This window comes from Bemisia tabaci, chromosome 1 (assembly GCF_918797505.1).
Source record: "Bemisia tabaci chromosome 1, PGI_BMITA_v3".
Lineage (NCBI taxonomy): Eukaryota > Metazoa > Arthropoda > Insecta > Hemiptera > Aleyrodidae > Bemisia > Bemisia tabaci.
Window position 1 is genome coordinate 88,331,272 of NC_092793.1, and position 17,592 is coordinate 88,348,863.

At 39.5% G+C, this 17,592-nt stretch overlaps 1 protein-coding gene across 1 annotated transcript in view; it reads left to right on the plus strand.

Annotated features, from left to right (window-relative positions):
* Nucleotides 1–17,592, plus strand: part of Dhc36C (Dynein heavy chain at 36C) — a 542,513-nt gene that overhangs the window by 117,644 nt on the left and 407,277 nt on the right. Inside the window, exons 9-12 of the mRNA XM_072306421.1 lie at nucleotides 639–767; nucleotides 3,330–3,571; nucleotides 15,640–15,943; nucleotides 16,170–16,385. Of these exons, the coding sequence (XP_072162522.1) occupies nucleotides 639–767; nucleotides 3,330–3,571; nucleotides 15,640–15,943; nucleotides 16,170–16,385 (891 nt within the window). The remainder of the gene's footprint in view (nucleotides 1–638; nucleotides 768–3,329; nucleotides 3,572–15,639; nucleotides 15,944–16,169; nucleotides 16,386–17,592) is intronic.

The window sequence follows — 17,592 nt, forward strand, 5'->3', positions numbered from 1 at the left end:
CCCCATTTAAATATTTTACCGCCATGAATGACGTCATATACCTCGTCTTTCGAGGGCGATGTCTACCTTAAAATTGGATGCAAAAACTAGGCGATTTGGTCAGATCTTATAACTTTTTGCTAATTAATAAGCTTAAACCATCAAAATGCAATTCTGTAATTAGGACGACTGACCCATTATTATGCACGTGGTTTAGACGTCAAAATACGAATCTTTAACGCGACCCTGGTAAAAATTGGCCATAGGAGCTTCGTTTCAAAATACCATTAAAATTCTTATAGCTGGCTATAGAAGGCGATAGAAAATCGTACAGCTGGCTGTAAGTGAAGAAAATCATACAGCCGATACGAAGCGATAAAAAATAATATAGCCGGGCTATTGTTCCTATCGCCGGGCTATACCTACACATTATCGTCAGGCTGTAGCTTCATTGTCATCGGCTATAATAGGTTAAAAGAAATTGTATAGCCGGCATAAGCCATAGGATATCTTACAATCCGCTGTAGGTCTATAGTATTTTTGAACACATATCCTACTGCCAATTTTTACCAGGGGACTCTCATTTCTGCGGTGTCAATGAACATTTTCTGAAAACTACTAAAATAATTTACATCTGCTTATTCCTATTTGAATAATAGCCAATTATTCTGGAGAAAATCGTGGACGACTATCGTTTGAGTGTCAAAATGTTTTTGAAGGAGCAATGGATCGGACCTCAATTGCGAGTTCAAGACTTTGATGAATATATCTGTTTGTTAAATGGAGAGGTAATTTTGTTACAATTTCTATAATCCTCTCTTCCCGTTGCAGATATACACCAACTATACCTAAAAACATGACAAACCTCTGGTTGTCTGTTGAGACAAAACTTAATTGTGTTAAGTGTGAGAAATGAAGAACAAGTGGAGTTACGTTATGGACGTCATGTCTCTATATTCGATGTGGTGTCGCTCCGACATCTGCCTCGGCGGCTGGGCTCACAAGCAGCGTTGCCAGGTTCTGACCCTGACAACTCCTTTCTTTTGAAAGGGCCAAAAAAAAAAAAAAAAATGAACAAAAAAAGTTACAAAAACAGATTTTTCTTTGGCAACAGCCTCGCCCTTAAATTTATGCATTCATAAAATATAATAAGATCATAGGTTAAGACCATTTCTGTTTCTTCTGTATGTAAATGACCTAAAGGAAGTAGTGAAGGTATTTAAGGTTAGCTTATTTGCAGATGATACACTAGTACCTAATTGTGAAGGGGAAGAGAAGGTAGGAATTGATAAAAATTAATAGAGGTCTAGAGAGATCAGGAGTGTGGCTAAAAGAAAATTGGTTAATATTAAATATATCAAAAACGAAATATACAGGGTTATCCAAAAGTCACCTACCACCCCTGTAACTTTTTTCCTGATTGAGATAGAATTTTGAAACTTTGGGAATGTTCCTCGGTTTAAGGTAGCAACTTTTTGGTCGGCGGCCCCCCTAACGGGGGCGGGGGCTAGCTTTTTTTCCAAATGGCAACCCCCCTTTTGTGATACCTCATTCGAAAGATAATAAAAAATAAAATTTTTGGCGCAAACCGCAGGTCAAAATCTTGATTTTTGACAGAATGGCGGCCGGTCAAAGTTCAAAATGGCGGAAATTCGGCATCTCCGTTTTTAATCGGCGGATTGGTCTGAAACTCTGAGTCCTATGGTTTTTCGGGACGAGATAAACGATTCTGGCATTAGTTTTCCAGAAATGTCAGTCCTTTTCAAAATGGCGGCAGATTAAAATGGCGGCTTAGAGCGGGAAGTGGATACGAGGGCTGTCCCAAAAGAAACCGGACTTTTGTCATAGAAGGCGAACCGAGCGTCGTAATGAAGTTTTCTTGGGCTTGTTTGAAAGCTGATAAGCTACTGAAGATGCTTGTTTTTACAGAATGCAAAAATTCGTATTGGTAAGGAAACTACACGCTTTGGAATAAAGGAAAGTCAAACTCGAGTTGCGATTTTTGTCTTTATTTCAAGAAAAATTTAGATACACCTTTAAAAAAACCGAGGTTTTAAGTTAAAAACTTCGTTGCTCTCTTATTCAAATGCTTAAAAATAAGGAAATGAACATTTTAAGCAGCTTACCAAGTCATCACCTATCCCCTTCAAAATACTCGCCAGCTTTGTCGATGCATTTTTGCCACCGTTTCTTCAATTGGAAGAAACACTGTTGGAAATCCTCAGATTTGAATGATCGCAATTCCTACAAGGTGATCTCTTGGATTTCCAGAATGGTTTGAAAACGTCGACCTTTCAAGGTAGATTTAAGTCGTGGAAATAAGAAAAAATCACATGGAGCCAGGTCAGGTCACCCTGAAGGAATTGCGATCATTCAAATCTGAGGATTTCCAACAGTGTTTCTTCCAATTGAAGAAACGGTGGCAAAAATGCATCGACAAAGCTGGCGAGTATTTTGAAGGGGATAGGTGATGACTTGGTAAGCTGCATAAAATGTTCATTTCCTTATTTTTAAGCATTTGAATAAGAGAGCAACGAAGTTTTTAACTTAAAACCTCGGTTTTTTTAAAGGTGTATCTAAATTTTTCTTGAAATAAAGACAAAAATCGCAACTCGAGTTTGACTTTCCTTTATTCCAAAGCGTGTAGTTTCCTTACCAATACGAATTTTTGCATTCTGTAAAAACAAGCATCTTCAGTAGCTTATCAGCTTTCAAACAAGCCCAAGAAAACTTCATTACGACGCTCGGTTCGCCTTCTATGACAAAAGTCCGGTTTCTTTTGGGACAGCCCTCGTATTTAGGCTGCTTATCGTCGGATTTGTATGAGACTTGGTATCCGGGGGTATTTTGGCACGAGCAGAACGAATCTTTCATTGGATTTTTGAAATTTTTAAAAACTTTAAAATGGCAGCAAAAACGCGAATGGCGATGGTGGATGCGGATTTTCCGTTATTTTTCCGCCGCCATTTTGACGATATTCAGTGTTTCAAAAATCTAATGAGGGATTCATTTTTATTGAGCCAAAAACCATCAGAGTATTGACTTTTGTGCAAATCCATCAGTAAACAGCCGTGATATGGATTTTCCGTCATTTTTTCGCCGTCATTTTAAAGTTTTTAAAAATTTCAAAAATCCAATGAAAGATTCGTTCTTCTCGTGCCGAAACCCCCCCCCCCCCCCCCCAACCCTAACTCACCGTTGAGTGCTGAGCCAAATCCGCTGACGTTATTAAGCGGTCATTGACCAGTGACAATACCTACGTATCAATACGTATCATTAATTCCAACTTTCTAACCAAAGCTTTATCTTATAGCCCTTTCATAGGCATTTTTGACCGTCTGTTGTTTCAGTCACAAGAAGAAATCAAGAAGTTTCTGTCCGAAGATCACTCTTTTGAAGAATACAAAGTACAAGTTGCCAAGTTTCACAATCTGATTTACGAGATTCCAATTAACATGGCGCATGTTGTCCGTGTTGGTGTTTTTGAAATGCATCGTAAGGATCTAATCAAAGCCATGACCGAGTCCTCTTGTGCAATAAAGAGTCAACTTACATCAAAATTGATCAGTGATTATCAGTTAGTCTGCAAGCAGTGAGTTTGGTCATTTTACGTAATACCTAAGCATACAATTTCCAAGGAAGTTTGAATTTGAGTAACTAAACGGGCGGGTGTCCTAAAAGTCCGTGGCGGTCCTTTAAAGTTGTATATTTAATTCATACTTTAAAAGAAAACTTTGGGTAGGTATGTTCATGAATCTATGTAAGCGACTTTTGGGACCCTCCAAAATTTTCGGCGGTCCCCACGGGAGCAAGGGGGGGGGGGGCTGCAGACCGTAACTTTTTTCTTTCAAATGGTAATCCTCCCTTGTGATAATTTAATCGAAAGAGCATAAAAAAGAACATTTTTCGCGCAAACCGCAAGTCATCATTTTGATATTTGACAAAATAGCGGCCGGTCAAAGTTTAAAATAAACAAAATCCATTCCTCAAGACTCGGGTGAAACTTGGTTATCAGGATTTTTTGACACGATAAAACGGAGAGTGCCAGCTTCGCTTGTCACAAAATCGTATTTTGATGCTTGATTCTTTTAGATTAGTTAAAAATAATAAGATCTGTCCAAACCGCATCTTTCTACGTTCAATATTAACCGAGATATCGCCCTTTGAATAGTCGGGTTTTCTTCGGTTGGTACGATGCAACAACGGGCGGAACGCAAAACTTCAACGACATTTAACACAAACAACCTGTGATGAACTGACTGACCGCTCTCCGCCAAATTGTTCCTGCAAGTATTCTTGTATGCCCTCGATCTCGTAAGCTCTGATCGGGAACGAAATTCCCGAGTAATTCTTGTCGCGGCCCCCAGAGTAGAAAAGCATTCTGTTGGTTTTTTTGATGGTCGGGATGGAATAATAGGTTACAAAACCCATGAGACCGATCTCGCAGGGTCTGAACGACTTGAGAGGTCTAGTTAGCGCAAATATCATTTTGTTTGTCTCTATATTTTTTTTTCAAATACTATATATTCCTGGTTGGTAGGAGCCATTCTAAATATCGTTTTCCGCAGACGCTCGAGTTGAAATTTTGTTCGCTATCATAATTGTATCTTGTTGTCGTCGTCATCAGGCTACCGCGTGAGCGTAAAATGTATCACGGAATTTCAGCGGGTGGTGTTAATTATGGTCCTGGCAAACTAGCTTTTTACCTCGGACAAATTAGCACAAACTTTTTCTTTTGTATACAGGGTGTACCAAAAGTCCGTCCCACCCCTGCTAACTTTTGAACGAATTGAGCTAGGGTAATGAAATTTTGGGAATGTTCCTATCTCAAAGGGGACCATCTTTTCGGGGGGTCAAAATTTTGGTTCCCCCTCAGGGGGGGCGCGGGGGGCCCCCAACTTTTTTTTTTCAAATGGCAACCCCTATCTTGTGATACATCTTTCAAAAGAGCATACAAAACTAAGAATTTTGGCGCAAACCGCAGATCAATATCTTAATTTTTGACCGAGTTATGATAGGTCAAAGGTCAAATTTGACCTATTTTCAAAAACTCATAACTCCGGTTCAAATTATCGTAAAGAAAAAAATAAAACGGGAAAATCTACCAAATTGTGTCCGCTTTTAAGTAAAAATTGCAGAAATCACATCGCTGTAATTTTAAGGGGGGCTCGGACCCCCAAATACGTCAAATCAAAGGTCATTCAATTTTCTCGCGAAAAAAGGCAATTTCCCCTAGATTTGCCTCCACATTATCTCAGTAAGGTCAAAATTAGTTCAACATTACGTTGGCAAGTCCCCAAATTTCGGGAAAAGTTAAAAAAAAACGAAATTTAAACGGTCAAATTTAATCACCTTAAATTTCGTTTTTTTTTTAACTTTTCCCGAAATTTGGGGACTTGCCAACGTAATGTTGAACTAATTTTGACCTTACTGAGATAATGTGGAGGCAAATCTAGGGGAAATTGCCTTTTTTCGCGAGGAAAATTGAATGACCTTTGATTTGACGTATTTGGGGGTCCGAGCCCCCCTTAAAATTACAGCGATGTGATTTCTGCAATTTTTACTTAAAAGCGGACACAATTTGGTAGATTTTCCCGTTTTATTTTTTTCTTTACGATAATTTGAACCGGAGTTATGAGTTTTTGAAAATAGGTCAAATTTGACCTTTGACCTATCATAACTCGGTCAAAAATTAAGATATTGATCTGCGGTTTGCGCCAAAATTCTTAGTTTTGTATGCTCTTTTGAAAGATGTATCACAAGATAGGGGTTGCCATTTGAAAAAAAAAAGTTGGGGGCCCCCCGCGCCCCCCCTGAGGGGGAACCAAAATTTTGACCCCCCGAAAAGATGGTCCCCTTTGAGATAGGAACATTCCCAAAATTTCATTACCCTAGCTCAATTCGTTCAAAAGTTAGCAGGGGTGGGACGGACTTTTGGTACACCCTGTATAGGGTAGTATAGGGGTAGTATCCATCTAAGGTGCTTCTCTTTTTACTATGTACCATGACTATCAAATTAACAATAACATTTTTTTCACAAAGAGTCGAATATTCGTGAAACAGGGTCACACTAATCAAAATCCCAGCCAAAATAAACAAAAAATCAAAAATGTCAAATTTGACACCATTCCATTAAGATCCAGTATAGGTATTATACCTTCAGTTAAATTTTGATGTAAAATGTGTTTTATAAAGAAAATTTCTCGCTCTTTCGATTGGTGCCAGCAGTTTTGAGAGAAAAATTCTGCCAAAGCTGTATCTTTAAAGTTACAAACCAAACTTAAAATTTCAGGAAAATTCTAGGCTTTTTTTTCGGTGCCTGTCCTCGTAGCTCGGCACCAACAAGTCAAAATTAAAAAAAAAAAACTACTATATACAGTTGAAAGGAGAATTTTATATTCTAAGGAATGGATAAGAATGATTTTTTTCACGGAATGTACCAGAATCACGCAAAATCGGGAAAACTATGACGAAACCTGGTAAAAATGGCAAGTGTTAGGTCAGTGAATTTTCCACTGAGGTCAGTGCAATTTGCTCTAAGGTCAGTTCAGTTTTCTCTGACGTAAGTGTTGAAGCACTTACCCAAGAAGTCAGCACTGAGGTAAGAGACACTGACTTTGGGAGAAAGACTTACCTAAGTGCAGAGATATCTCTGAGGTAAGCGGGACTGAGGTCAGAACTTGGTTCAGAGGGTAAGACTCTGACCTCAGTCTTAATCGAACCGCACTCACTCCTAAAAAGTAGAGATGGCTCCCACTTCCCCTACCCTATTTCATTTTCGGGGGGGATTATTTCCTCGGGATACGAGGACCACAAACTTTATCTTACAGAGAGGCATTTTTTTTAGGAGGGGGGATTTTCTAAGAGGGAAGGAAAACTTGTTTAGGTAGCCACACTCTTGAATAATTTGTATTACCTTCTTCTTTATGATGGCACTTAAATAATTAAAACACACAAAAAATGAGATCGGTAAAAATATTATCACCGCTATAATATGTATTTACATGCATTTATTTAAGTATTTTTATTTTTTTGACTTAAGAGCTTTTTTTTAAAAAAAATTGTTTTAAATTTGGTTTTAATTTTTTCCGGTTTTAACTCTTTTTAGAATGTTTCAGTCTTAATTTTTTTTCAAATTTTCCTAATTTATTTTTAATTCTTTTCCAATTTTTTTACTCCGTACTTTCAATTTTTGTATCTGCTAATTTATATTTTTTGTATCATTTCAACTTTAATTATTTTTTTTACATCCTTACCTATAATTTTGAATTTTAATGCGTTCCGTTTTTTTTTTTTCTAATAAACATAACTTATAAAACTTCATTTACATGTTGATTGATTAAAAAAGAATTTAAAAAAATTAAGTAGCGGATTCAAATTCGAAGACAAAATCATCATTTGCTGGCAAAATTACTCCAATGGGGGCCCTGAAATGGCATAATTATGCCCCTTACTCTTATACGCGCCGGCAGTGTAGCGGTTCAGTCGCTAGGTCGATCACCGAAGTCGAGCTACGTCGGGCGTAGTACTTAGATTGGAGACCGCATGAGAACGAGCGTTGTCCCCTGAAGATTGTGATAATTACTTGTGATTGAAAACTCACAGTAGCCCTCCCTGGTCGTCAAATAATGAATTAAAGTACCTGGCGAATCGGTAATTAACTAAATTTATGCGTCTACAGTATTTCTGGGAGTTAGTCCAGGCGCCTGGTAGCTAAAAATGAGGTTACCGAGTACACAGCGATTTTTTTGGCTTACCCTACGTTTTTGGGGTCGCTGAATCCGAATCTGAAGTTTCCTACCGCGTATCTGGTGAGGATTTTCCGCCATTTTGAAAAAATGGCCTAAAAGACCTTTTTTGCGGTATTTTTTATATAGCGGCTACGCATGAGAAAAAGTCCCGGATTTAGTTAATGTTTTGAAAAGTTGACATAATTTGGAAGAAAATGGTGTATACATATGCTAGGTTTGCTTAAAAATTGAGGAAGATACAGCATCGTCAACATCGCGCCCATTCACGTTTTCGCGGCGCACCCGTCAACGCGCGATCCGGCTCGCCGCGGTCACAAGTTCCAGAGCGTTCCAAAGTTCCGAGATCCGAGGTTCCTCAATTTTTGAGCAAACCTAGCATATTTATATACCATTTTCTTCCAAATTATGTCAGCTATTCAAAACATTAACTAAATCCGGGACTCTTTCTCAGGCGTAGCCGCTATATCAAAAAAACCGCAAAAAAGGCCTTTTTTGGCAATTTTTTCATAATAGCGGAAAATGCTCACCAGACACGCGGTAGGAAACTTCAGATTCGGATTCAGCGACCCCAAAAACGTAGGTCAAGCCAAAAAAATCGCTGTGTACCCAAAATTCCAGGTAGACTTACCAGGCACCTGGACTAAGTTTCCACTCCGCTTACGTCGGAGACACTTAGGTCAGTGCCACCTACATCAGAGGCACTTGCCATTGGAACAAACCTAACACTGACCTAGCAGATCAGCGCCCGGCAGCACTGACATCAGTGTTTAGGTCTGTTCCAAAGGCAAGTGCTACTGATCTGAGCACTTGCCATTTTTACCAGGGAAGTCAACAAATAATTTATACCTGCGTATAATTTCAGACGACTGCCATTTTTTTTCAAGCAATTCTGACTGTGTTCCTGAGGAGGGCTAATGGTAAAATTTTTTAGGGACTCTAGACATGTTTCAGAGTGATTTAAAACACAAGAGAAGTTTGTGCTAATTTGTCCGAGGTTAGGTCCTTTTCTGGCTAGTTTGCCTGGACTAGTCGAACACCGAAGCTGTCGTAGTACAATGCATTACCGCTCTCTAAAATTCGGTAGGTACGCTGGCCCATGTGTACTCGGTCCATCGCTTCGGTCCAGGTTGTCGATTCCTTATTCGGGACGTTTGGGTTTCTTAGTGGCCAATTCATTGCTCCTGAACACACCGCGGAAATAAGGGACATGTAATTGTTCTGTTGCAACGATTCTCAACTCAACGGCTGTCATAGCTCATTGCGGTAGCTCAGGGATCAGTTTAAATTCTTTCGGGAAGGTCTCAAGTATCGTCCGTAACCTCTACGGTACGGTCGCAAGTACAATCCTTCACCGAGGTGGATATTCTTCCTCAACGATCCGTTACCCTGGTAAAAAATGGCAAGTGCTCAGATCAGTAGCACTTGCCTTTTGAACAGACCTAAACACTGATGTCAGTGCTGCCGGGCGCTGATCTGCTACCTCAGTGTTAGGTCTGTTCCAAAGGCAAGTGCCTCTGATGTAAGTGGCATTGACCTAAGTGTCTCCCACGTAGGTGGAGTGGAAACTCCCAGAAATACTGTAGAGGCAAAAATTTAGTTAATTACCGATCTGCCACGTACATTAATTCTCATGCGTAGCCGCTTTATAAAAAATACCGCAAAAAAGGTCTTTTAGGCCATTTTTTCAAAATGGCGGAAAATCCTCACCAGATACGCGGTAGGAAACTTCAGATTCGGATTCAGCGACCCCAAAAACGTAGGGTAAGCCAAAAAAATCGCTGTGTACTCGGTAACCTCATTTTTAGCTACCAGGCGCCTGGACTAACTCCCAGAAATACTGTAGACGCATAAATTTAGTTAATTACCGATTCGCCAGGTACTTTAATTCATTATTTGACGACCAGGGAGGGCTACTGTGAGTTTTCAATCACAAGTAATTATCACAATCTTCAGGGGACAACGCTCGTTCTCATGCGGTCTCCAATCTAAGTACTACGCCCGACGTAGCTCGACTTCGGTGATCGACCTAGCGACTGAACCGCTACACTGCCGGCGCGTATAAGAGTAAGGGGCATAATTATGCCATTTCAGGGCCCCCATTGGAGTAATTTTGCCAGCAAATGATGATTTTGTCTTCGAATTTGAATCCGCTACTTAATTTTTTTAAATTCTTTTTTAATCAATCAACATGTAAATGAAGTTTTATAAGTTATGTTTATTAGAAAAAAAAAAAAACGGAACGCATTAAAATTCAAAATTATAGGTAAGGATGTAAAAAAAAATAATTAAAGTTGAAATGATACAAAAAATATAAATTAGCAGATACAAAAATTGAAAGTACGGAGTAAAAAAATTGGAAAAGAATTAAAAATAAATTAGGAAAAGGAGGGGTATCGATAAGGGCCGATTTCGGCCCCACTTCAAAAAATCATCTGAACCCATATTTTAAGTACCCTAGGGTAGGTGCATTCTGGCGCAAAATATTTTTGCGATTGTGCATCGTTTTCCTGCCAAAACAGCCGACTCAATTTTTCGGCTGAAAAATGGTTTTAATTTTATGATGAGCCCCAAAAAGCTTTGTTTCATGAGTACGGGAGGTTCATTTACGTAATTTTTTGCGTACTTTTCGATGGAACAGGCGAAAATTGTCTAAACCCACTTTTAAGGGGTCATTCTAGACATTTTCAACGATTTTTGGGGTTTTTTGGCAATTTTTCACCTATAACTAGAAAACTGATGATTATACAACAAAAACGATTGCAGATTCAAAAAGAGCGTAAAAAATCCGTTAGAAATCATTGGTTAGACATTTTCTCAGCTTAAACTGTCAACACGAAAAACAGCTCTAACTTGAGAAAACCGAAAAAACTGCATTTTCCACGATTATTAGTCTTCATTTACACCCAGCACAATTTTGCCACATCACCAAAATTTAACAGATTAAAGTTACATACCAGTACATGAAACACGCCAAAAATTACGGTGTGGAAAAATTGTGCTCATAGTTAAAAATGGACTTTTGTTGAATGGAACCATCCTTGAATAAAAGATGAAAATTCTCTAACTCTCCGGGAAGATTCGCCAATCATTCATGGGATACCTGTATCCGGGTAATTTTTTGCGTACTTTCGATTGGAACGAGTGAAAATGGTGAAAAATCATGTTAAGTGGGCCATTCAAAGAATTTTTCAAGATTTTAGAGGGGTTTTGGGGTTTTTCTGTGGGGGGGGGGGGTTAGGGGTTGTTGGGGGGCTTGGAGAGCATTTTCCGTTTGTAATACACCAAAAAAATAACAAATTCAGAAAGAACGCGAAAAATTCGATTGGATTCGATACTTGACACTCTCTCTCAGCTTGGACTGTCCACACGAAAAACGGTCTCAAACTCGAGAAACTGGAAAAAACGGCCTTTTCTCCAGCTCCCCAGTCATAATTTACATCCTGGTCACTTAACAGGTTAGATCGTTAAGCAGTATACAAGGTGTAACAACTAAGTGACGACAAACTTCCAGGGGTTGCTCCATGGCTCAAAACAAGCAGAAAAGTCCCGTACCAAAATCCTCTACGATGCGTGGTTCTCGAGTTTCGGGGAGTTCAATTTTTGAAAAAAATACCGCACGTGTTTAGATAAGACGTCACAGTGGCTGTCCTAATTGTCGGAACCAAAAAAAATTGTGGTTTCGTAAAGTGCTCATCAATAGCTTATCAAAAGGTATTTTCGTTTTTTTTTTTCGTAAAACCCCTCTTAATGGAGTTATTGACCGTAAAAAAAATACCGTATTACCGCACGTCGTAAATAAAGTTGGTCAGGACGTACGGTAAAACGGTATTTTTTTAACGGTCAATAACTCCACTAGGTTTTATTGAAGAAATACCAGAGGGTGGTTCGGGTGTGTATGCAGAAGGCAGATATAAGGCCCTTATTTAATTTTTTAACTGTAATGCGATGTATTTTAGTACTAAGTATACAGTTTGTAAATGATTGTTCAGAATAAAGTGACTTGTTTAATAATGAAAGAAATAAATGAACGAATAATTATAATAAAAAAAAATTTAAAAAAAATATCTCCATTAGAGGGGGTTTTACGAAAAATAAAAAAACCAAAAAACCTTTTGTTAAGCTATTGATGTAAATTATGACTGGGGAGCTGGAGAAAAGGCCGTTTTTTCCAGTTTCTCGAGTTTGAGACCATTTTTCGTGTGGACAGTCCAAGCTGAGAGAGAGTGTCAAGTATCGAATCCAATCGAATTTTTCGCGTTCTTTCTGAATTTGTTATTTTTTTGGTGTATTACAAACGGAAAATGCTCTCCAAGCCCCCCAACAACCCCTAACCCCCCCCCCCACAGAAAAACCCCAAAACCCCTCTAAAATCTTGAAAAATTCTTTGAATGGCCCACTTAACATGATTTTTCACCATTTTCACTCGTTCCAATCGAAAGTACGCAAAAAATTACCCGGATACAGGTATCCCATGAATGATTGGCGAATCTTCCCGGAGAGTTAGAGAATTTTCATCTTTTATTCAAGGATGGTTCCATTCAACAAAAGTCCATTTTTAACTATGAGCACAATTTTTCCACACCGTAATTTTTGGCGTGTTTCATGTACTGGTATGTAACTTTAATCTGTTAAAGAGGTTGTTCCAAAAACGCCGATTTTGGCCCCCCCCCTGGATTTGGCCCAATTTTTGCTCAGATGTTGTACTAAGTGTCCCCGATGCTTGGGCAAAATTTCAGCCCCCTCGGATAATTAGGGGGAGGGGGCAGGGGGGCAAAGTTGCAATTTTTTTAAAACTTTAAAAATCGATATCTCGCGAACGGTTTGAGTGTATGTGTTGCGGTTTGCGCTAAAAAATGTCAAATAATATTCTTTACAAGAATATTAATGCTGTTTGCAAGGTTGCGTAATTTATCGCGGTCATAAATCGATTTTTTTCGATTTTGAAGGTTCGACTTTTTTTCGTTTTTCGTCTCTCCTCTCTTTGGAATCGTTACTACGTGAATAAAAACCTGTTGAGGTGATTCTCCATAAAATTCTTCATCTACCACACTTTGTTTGATCTTGGGGAAACGATTCGTTCGTGAGTTATAGCGATTTTTCTGCGCGTTATCGGTTACGCGCGGGCGGCTTATCGGCGGCGCTCTATCCCGCGCGGGTAAGACAGAGGTTGTTTCACCGCTAGGGCCTTATATTCATGCTGTAGGCTGTAATTATCGATATTTTCTCCTCCCCCCACCCTTCCCCTGCAATAAATATTTGTTTAATACTTCGTTATACAGGGTATCCCTGACCACCCGTAACAGGTCTTTTTCTCGGTTGGTTTAGGTAGTACGAAGTGGGGGGCCGCGGGATTGAATAGGGAATTGACCCCAAGGAATCCGAATTTCATGGTCCCGATGCCCCCCATGCCCCCCTTGGGAGGTAAAGAGGGGGTCACAATCCCCAAAGTCGGGAGACATTGTGCCTCCCCCTTTTACCCCCCGAGGGTGGCTAGGGGGGCATCAGGGCCATGAAATTCGGATTCCTTGGGGTCAATTCCCTATTCAATCCCGCGGCCCCCCACTTCGTACTACCTAAACCAACCGAGAAAAAGACCTGTTACGGGTGGTCTGGGATACCCTGTATAACGAAGTATTAAACAAATATTTATTGCAGGGGAAGGGTGGGGGGAGGAGAAAATATCGATAATTACAGCCTACAGCATGAATATAAGGCCCTAGCGGTGAAACAACCTCTGTCTTACCCGCGCGGGATAGAGCGCCGCCGATAAGCCGCCCGCGCGTAACCGATAACGCGCAGGAAAATCGCTATAACTCACGAACGAATCGTTTCCCCAAGATCAAACAAAGTGTGGTAGATGCAAAATTTTATGGAGAATCACCTCAATAGGTTTTTATTCACGTAGCAACGATTCCAAAGAGAGGAGAGACGAAAAACAAAAAAAAGTCGAACCTTCAAAATCGAAAAAATCGATTTATGACCGCGATAAATTACGCAACCTTGCAAACAGCATTAATATTCTTGTAGAGAATATTATTTGACATTTTTTAGCGCAAACCGCAACACTTACACTCAAACCGTTCGCGAGATATCGATTTTTAAAGTTTTAAAAAAATTGCAACTTTGCCCCCCTGCCCCCTCCCCCCTAATTATCCGAGGGGGCTGAAATTTTGCTCAAGCATCGGGGACACTTAGTACAACATCTGAGCAAAGTTTGGGCCAAATCCAGGGGGGGGGGCAAAATCGGCGTTTTTGGAACAACCTCAATTTTGGTGATGTGGCAAAATTATGCTGGGTGTAAATGAAGACTAATAATCGTGGAAAACGCAGTTTTTTCGGTTTTCTCAAGTTAGAGCTGTTTTTCGTGTTGACAGTTTAAGCTGAGAAAATGTCTAACCAATGATTTCTAACGGATTTTTTACGCTCTTTTTGAATCTGCAATCGTTTTTGTTGTATAATCATCAGTTTTCTAGTTGTAGGTGAAAAATTGCCATAAAACCCCAAAAATCGTTGAAAATGTCTAGAATGACCCCTTAAAAGTGGGTTTAGACAATTTTTGCCTGTTTCATCGAAAAGTACGCAAAAAATTACGTAAATGAACCTCCCGTACTCATGAAACAAAGCTTTTTGGGGCTCGTCATAAAATTAAAACCATTTTTCAGCCGAAAAATTGAGTCGGCTGTTTTGGCAGGAAAACGATGCACAATCGCAAAAATATTTTGCGCCAGAATGCACCTACCCTAGGGTACTTAAAATATGGGTTCAGATGATTTTTTGAAGTGGGGCCGAAATCGGCCCTTATCGATACCCCTCCTTTGAAAAAAAAATTAAGACTGAAACATTCTAAAAAGAGTTAAAACCGGAAAAAATTAAAACCAAATTGAAAACAATTTTTTTTAAAAAAAAAGCTCTTAAGTCAAAAAAATAAAAATACTTAAATAAATGCATGTAAATACATATTATAGCGGTGATAATATTTTTACCGATCTCATTTTTTGTGTGTTTTAATTATTTAAGTGCCATCATGAACGAAGAAGGTTAAACAAATTAGGTATTCAAGAGGGTGGCTACCCAAACTAGGTGAGTGCGTTTCGATTAAGACCGATGTCAAAGACTTACCCTCTGGACCAAGTCCTGACCTCAGTCCCGCTTACCTAAGAGATATCTCTGCACTTAGGTAAGTGTTTCTCCCGACGTCAGTGCCTCTTACCTTAGTGTTGACTTCTTGGAAAAGTGATTTAACACTTACGTCAGAGATATCTGAACTCACCTCAGAGCAAATTGCACTGACCTCAGTGGAAAATTCACGGATCTAACACTTGCTATTTTTACCAGGGTTGATGACCGTCTGGATCATTTTTGCTATCGGTCCGATGGTCCGCGCTACTAAACCAATAATCCTTAGGAGATTCTTAACTTCGGAACCTGTCTTGAGATAGCCAAGATATGCTCGATCGATCGCTCCGCCGGTTTCTTAGTCGTCGTCCTCTTCTTCTTCTTCGGTTCCGGTCTCGACTTCTTCGCTTGTGTGTAAATGTTGTCAGGTTTCACAAATAATGAAATAATTTATCTATTTGCACCGTGTGGCAACGATAGTGCATTACCTATACGTTGAAGGATAAACGTCATTGCATAACCCGTAAATTGAAGGGGAAAGATGGAATACTTTTTACAGCGTCGCCAAATGGTCCAATTACCACCCCATAAAGCCCTAAGTTAATTCAAGTTTTTGCACAATTTGGCCATATACTTTTGCGCTTATGTCCTCGCATTCCGTCTACGTATGTGCACAGGAAAAAGTAGTCATCTTTTGAGCCGAAAAATCGATCCTGAAAGTTAAGTACGTTAACTTCCGGACACCCTATAGAAGACGTCTCGACTCTCTGTTGATCTCGTTCATATTTTACAGGTTGGGTGAAGAGTACCAAGACATTAATGATAAATTGCTGTCTCCCCCTGCTAACACTGCAGAGTTAATGGCTCTGAAAGCTTTTGTGGTTGAAGTGGAATCTGTTATTTTACATAATATGGAACTTAAACTTCAAGGAGTTATGTCATATATAATCTTACTCTCCGACTACGTGTTGATGAATAGTTCAGAAATGAAGCAGAACTCATGCACATTTCAATGGTACTTAAGGTTGCCTCAAATTTTCCAAGAGAATTGTCTCTTAGTCGAAACAAAAACCGTCGAATTTCAAGATTTGTTGATGGTAAGATTTTAAGATCATTTAATTAAATTCTACCCTTATCCTTCGCATCTAATGTTCATGTTTTTTTTTTTTTTAAATTTGAGCCGTCTAATTTTTTTATGTATTTTTCACATTTTAACGGTGCCTTTCCTTTTTTCTGTATTTTTGTGGGGGATGGTAAGTTTGAAGCTTTCGTCTTCAGGATTATACTAATCATAACTCCACTTTTTTTCTCTCTGTACTTCAGAACCGGATCAAAGTTTTTAGACAAGATTTGAAATTTTATGCAGAGCAAGTGGAGGAATTTGAAACCTACGGAGATATTAATGAGTTGGCCTCTTACCTGAAAAAAGCTCGAAGTCTTGATAAGCTTCTGGCAGATGGCTTGGAAACAATCAAGTTATTCAACGTAGAAGAATCAGCTTTTGGTTGGCAAGAATCTCACTATCCCGTTAGGAAGCAGGTTTGTTCAGCTGTTTGGCATTTTTTAAGACTTCTACATTCTTACAATGGGCCTGTTGCAAACTTTTGCTACAGCAAAACTAAGATTTGTTTCTTATAGATAATGCCTCAAAAATCACGATGAGCGCATTGGCAAAGTCTGAAATGCACTCATAACTTCACAATCTGTGTAAGAAATTTGCGGTTTTTTGAGCTTCCCGCTTCAAAAACGATACTACGGCACAGGTGAACATTTTGTTAGAGGAGGCGTTCCATCGTCGGCAATATTCATCATGGCTAAAGTCCCTTTATACTGAGAGTCAAGACAACACCCCCTCATGGAGTCACGAACGGGAATAAAGATTACAGAAATTGAACGTCTTTTGTAATCTTTGATCGGCCCATTCTCAAATTCCTTTCTCCGTTCCCTCTCTCATTCCGTTTGTTCCTTGCCGAACCCGTAATTCCCTGGTCCATTCCTGATTTTAATCTTTGCAATCGGTGAAAATGTAATCTTTATTCCCGTTTGTGACACTGTGAAGGCCTAAAATACGGGAACCAATCAAAAATGGATTCACATTGTCTTGACTCTCAGTATAAAGGGACTCTAATCATGGCCGACGCCAATTCGCCAAAACACGTGTGATGAGACGAGATAACACCTGAACAAAATTAGACCAGATAACAATCGGCGTGTTTGCGTTCATTTTTTCCTCGCCCGCCTTGATTGACCCTGAACTCTCCTCGAAATACGCGCGGAACTGCGGAAGCGTCGGCCATGATGAACATTGCCGCCGATGGAACGACTCCTCTAACAAAATGTTCACCTGTGCCGTAGTATCGTTTTTGAAGCGGGAAGCTTAAAAAAACGCAAATTTCTTACGCAGATTGTGAAGTTATGAGTGCATTTCAGACTTTGCCGATGTGCCCATCGTGATTTTTGAGGCATCATCTATAGGAAACAACTCTTATTTTTGCTCTAGCAAAAGTTTGCAACAGGCCCATTAAAAAAACGTGAAAGTTAATTAGTCAGTTGTGCTGCAGGTCGATTGTTGAATCGTTATCGAATGACCTTGATCGATAAATAGCATTGTAAGGATAGGGATTTATCGATCAAGTCCATTCGATAACGACTCAACAATCGACCCGCTGGTCACAGAATCGTGCTTGGATGCCTTATTTTTGTGGATAGTCCGGGCAAATAAGCCGAAAAAGGGGCCACAGCCTGC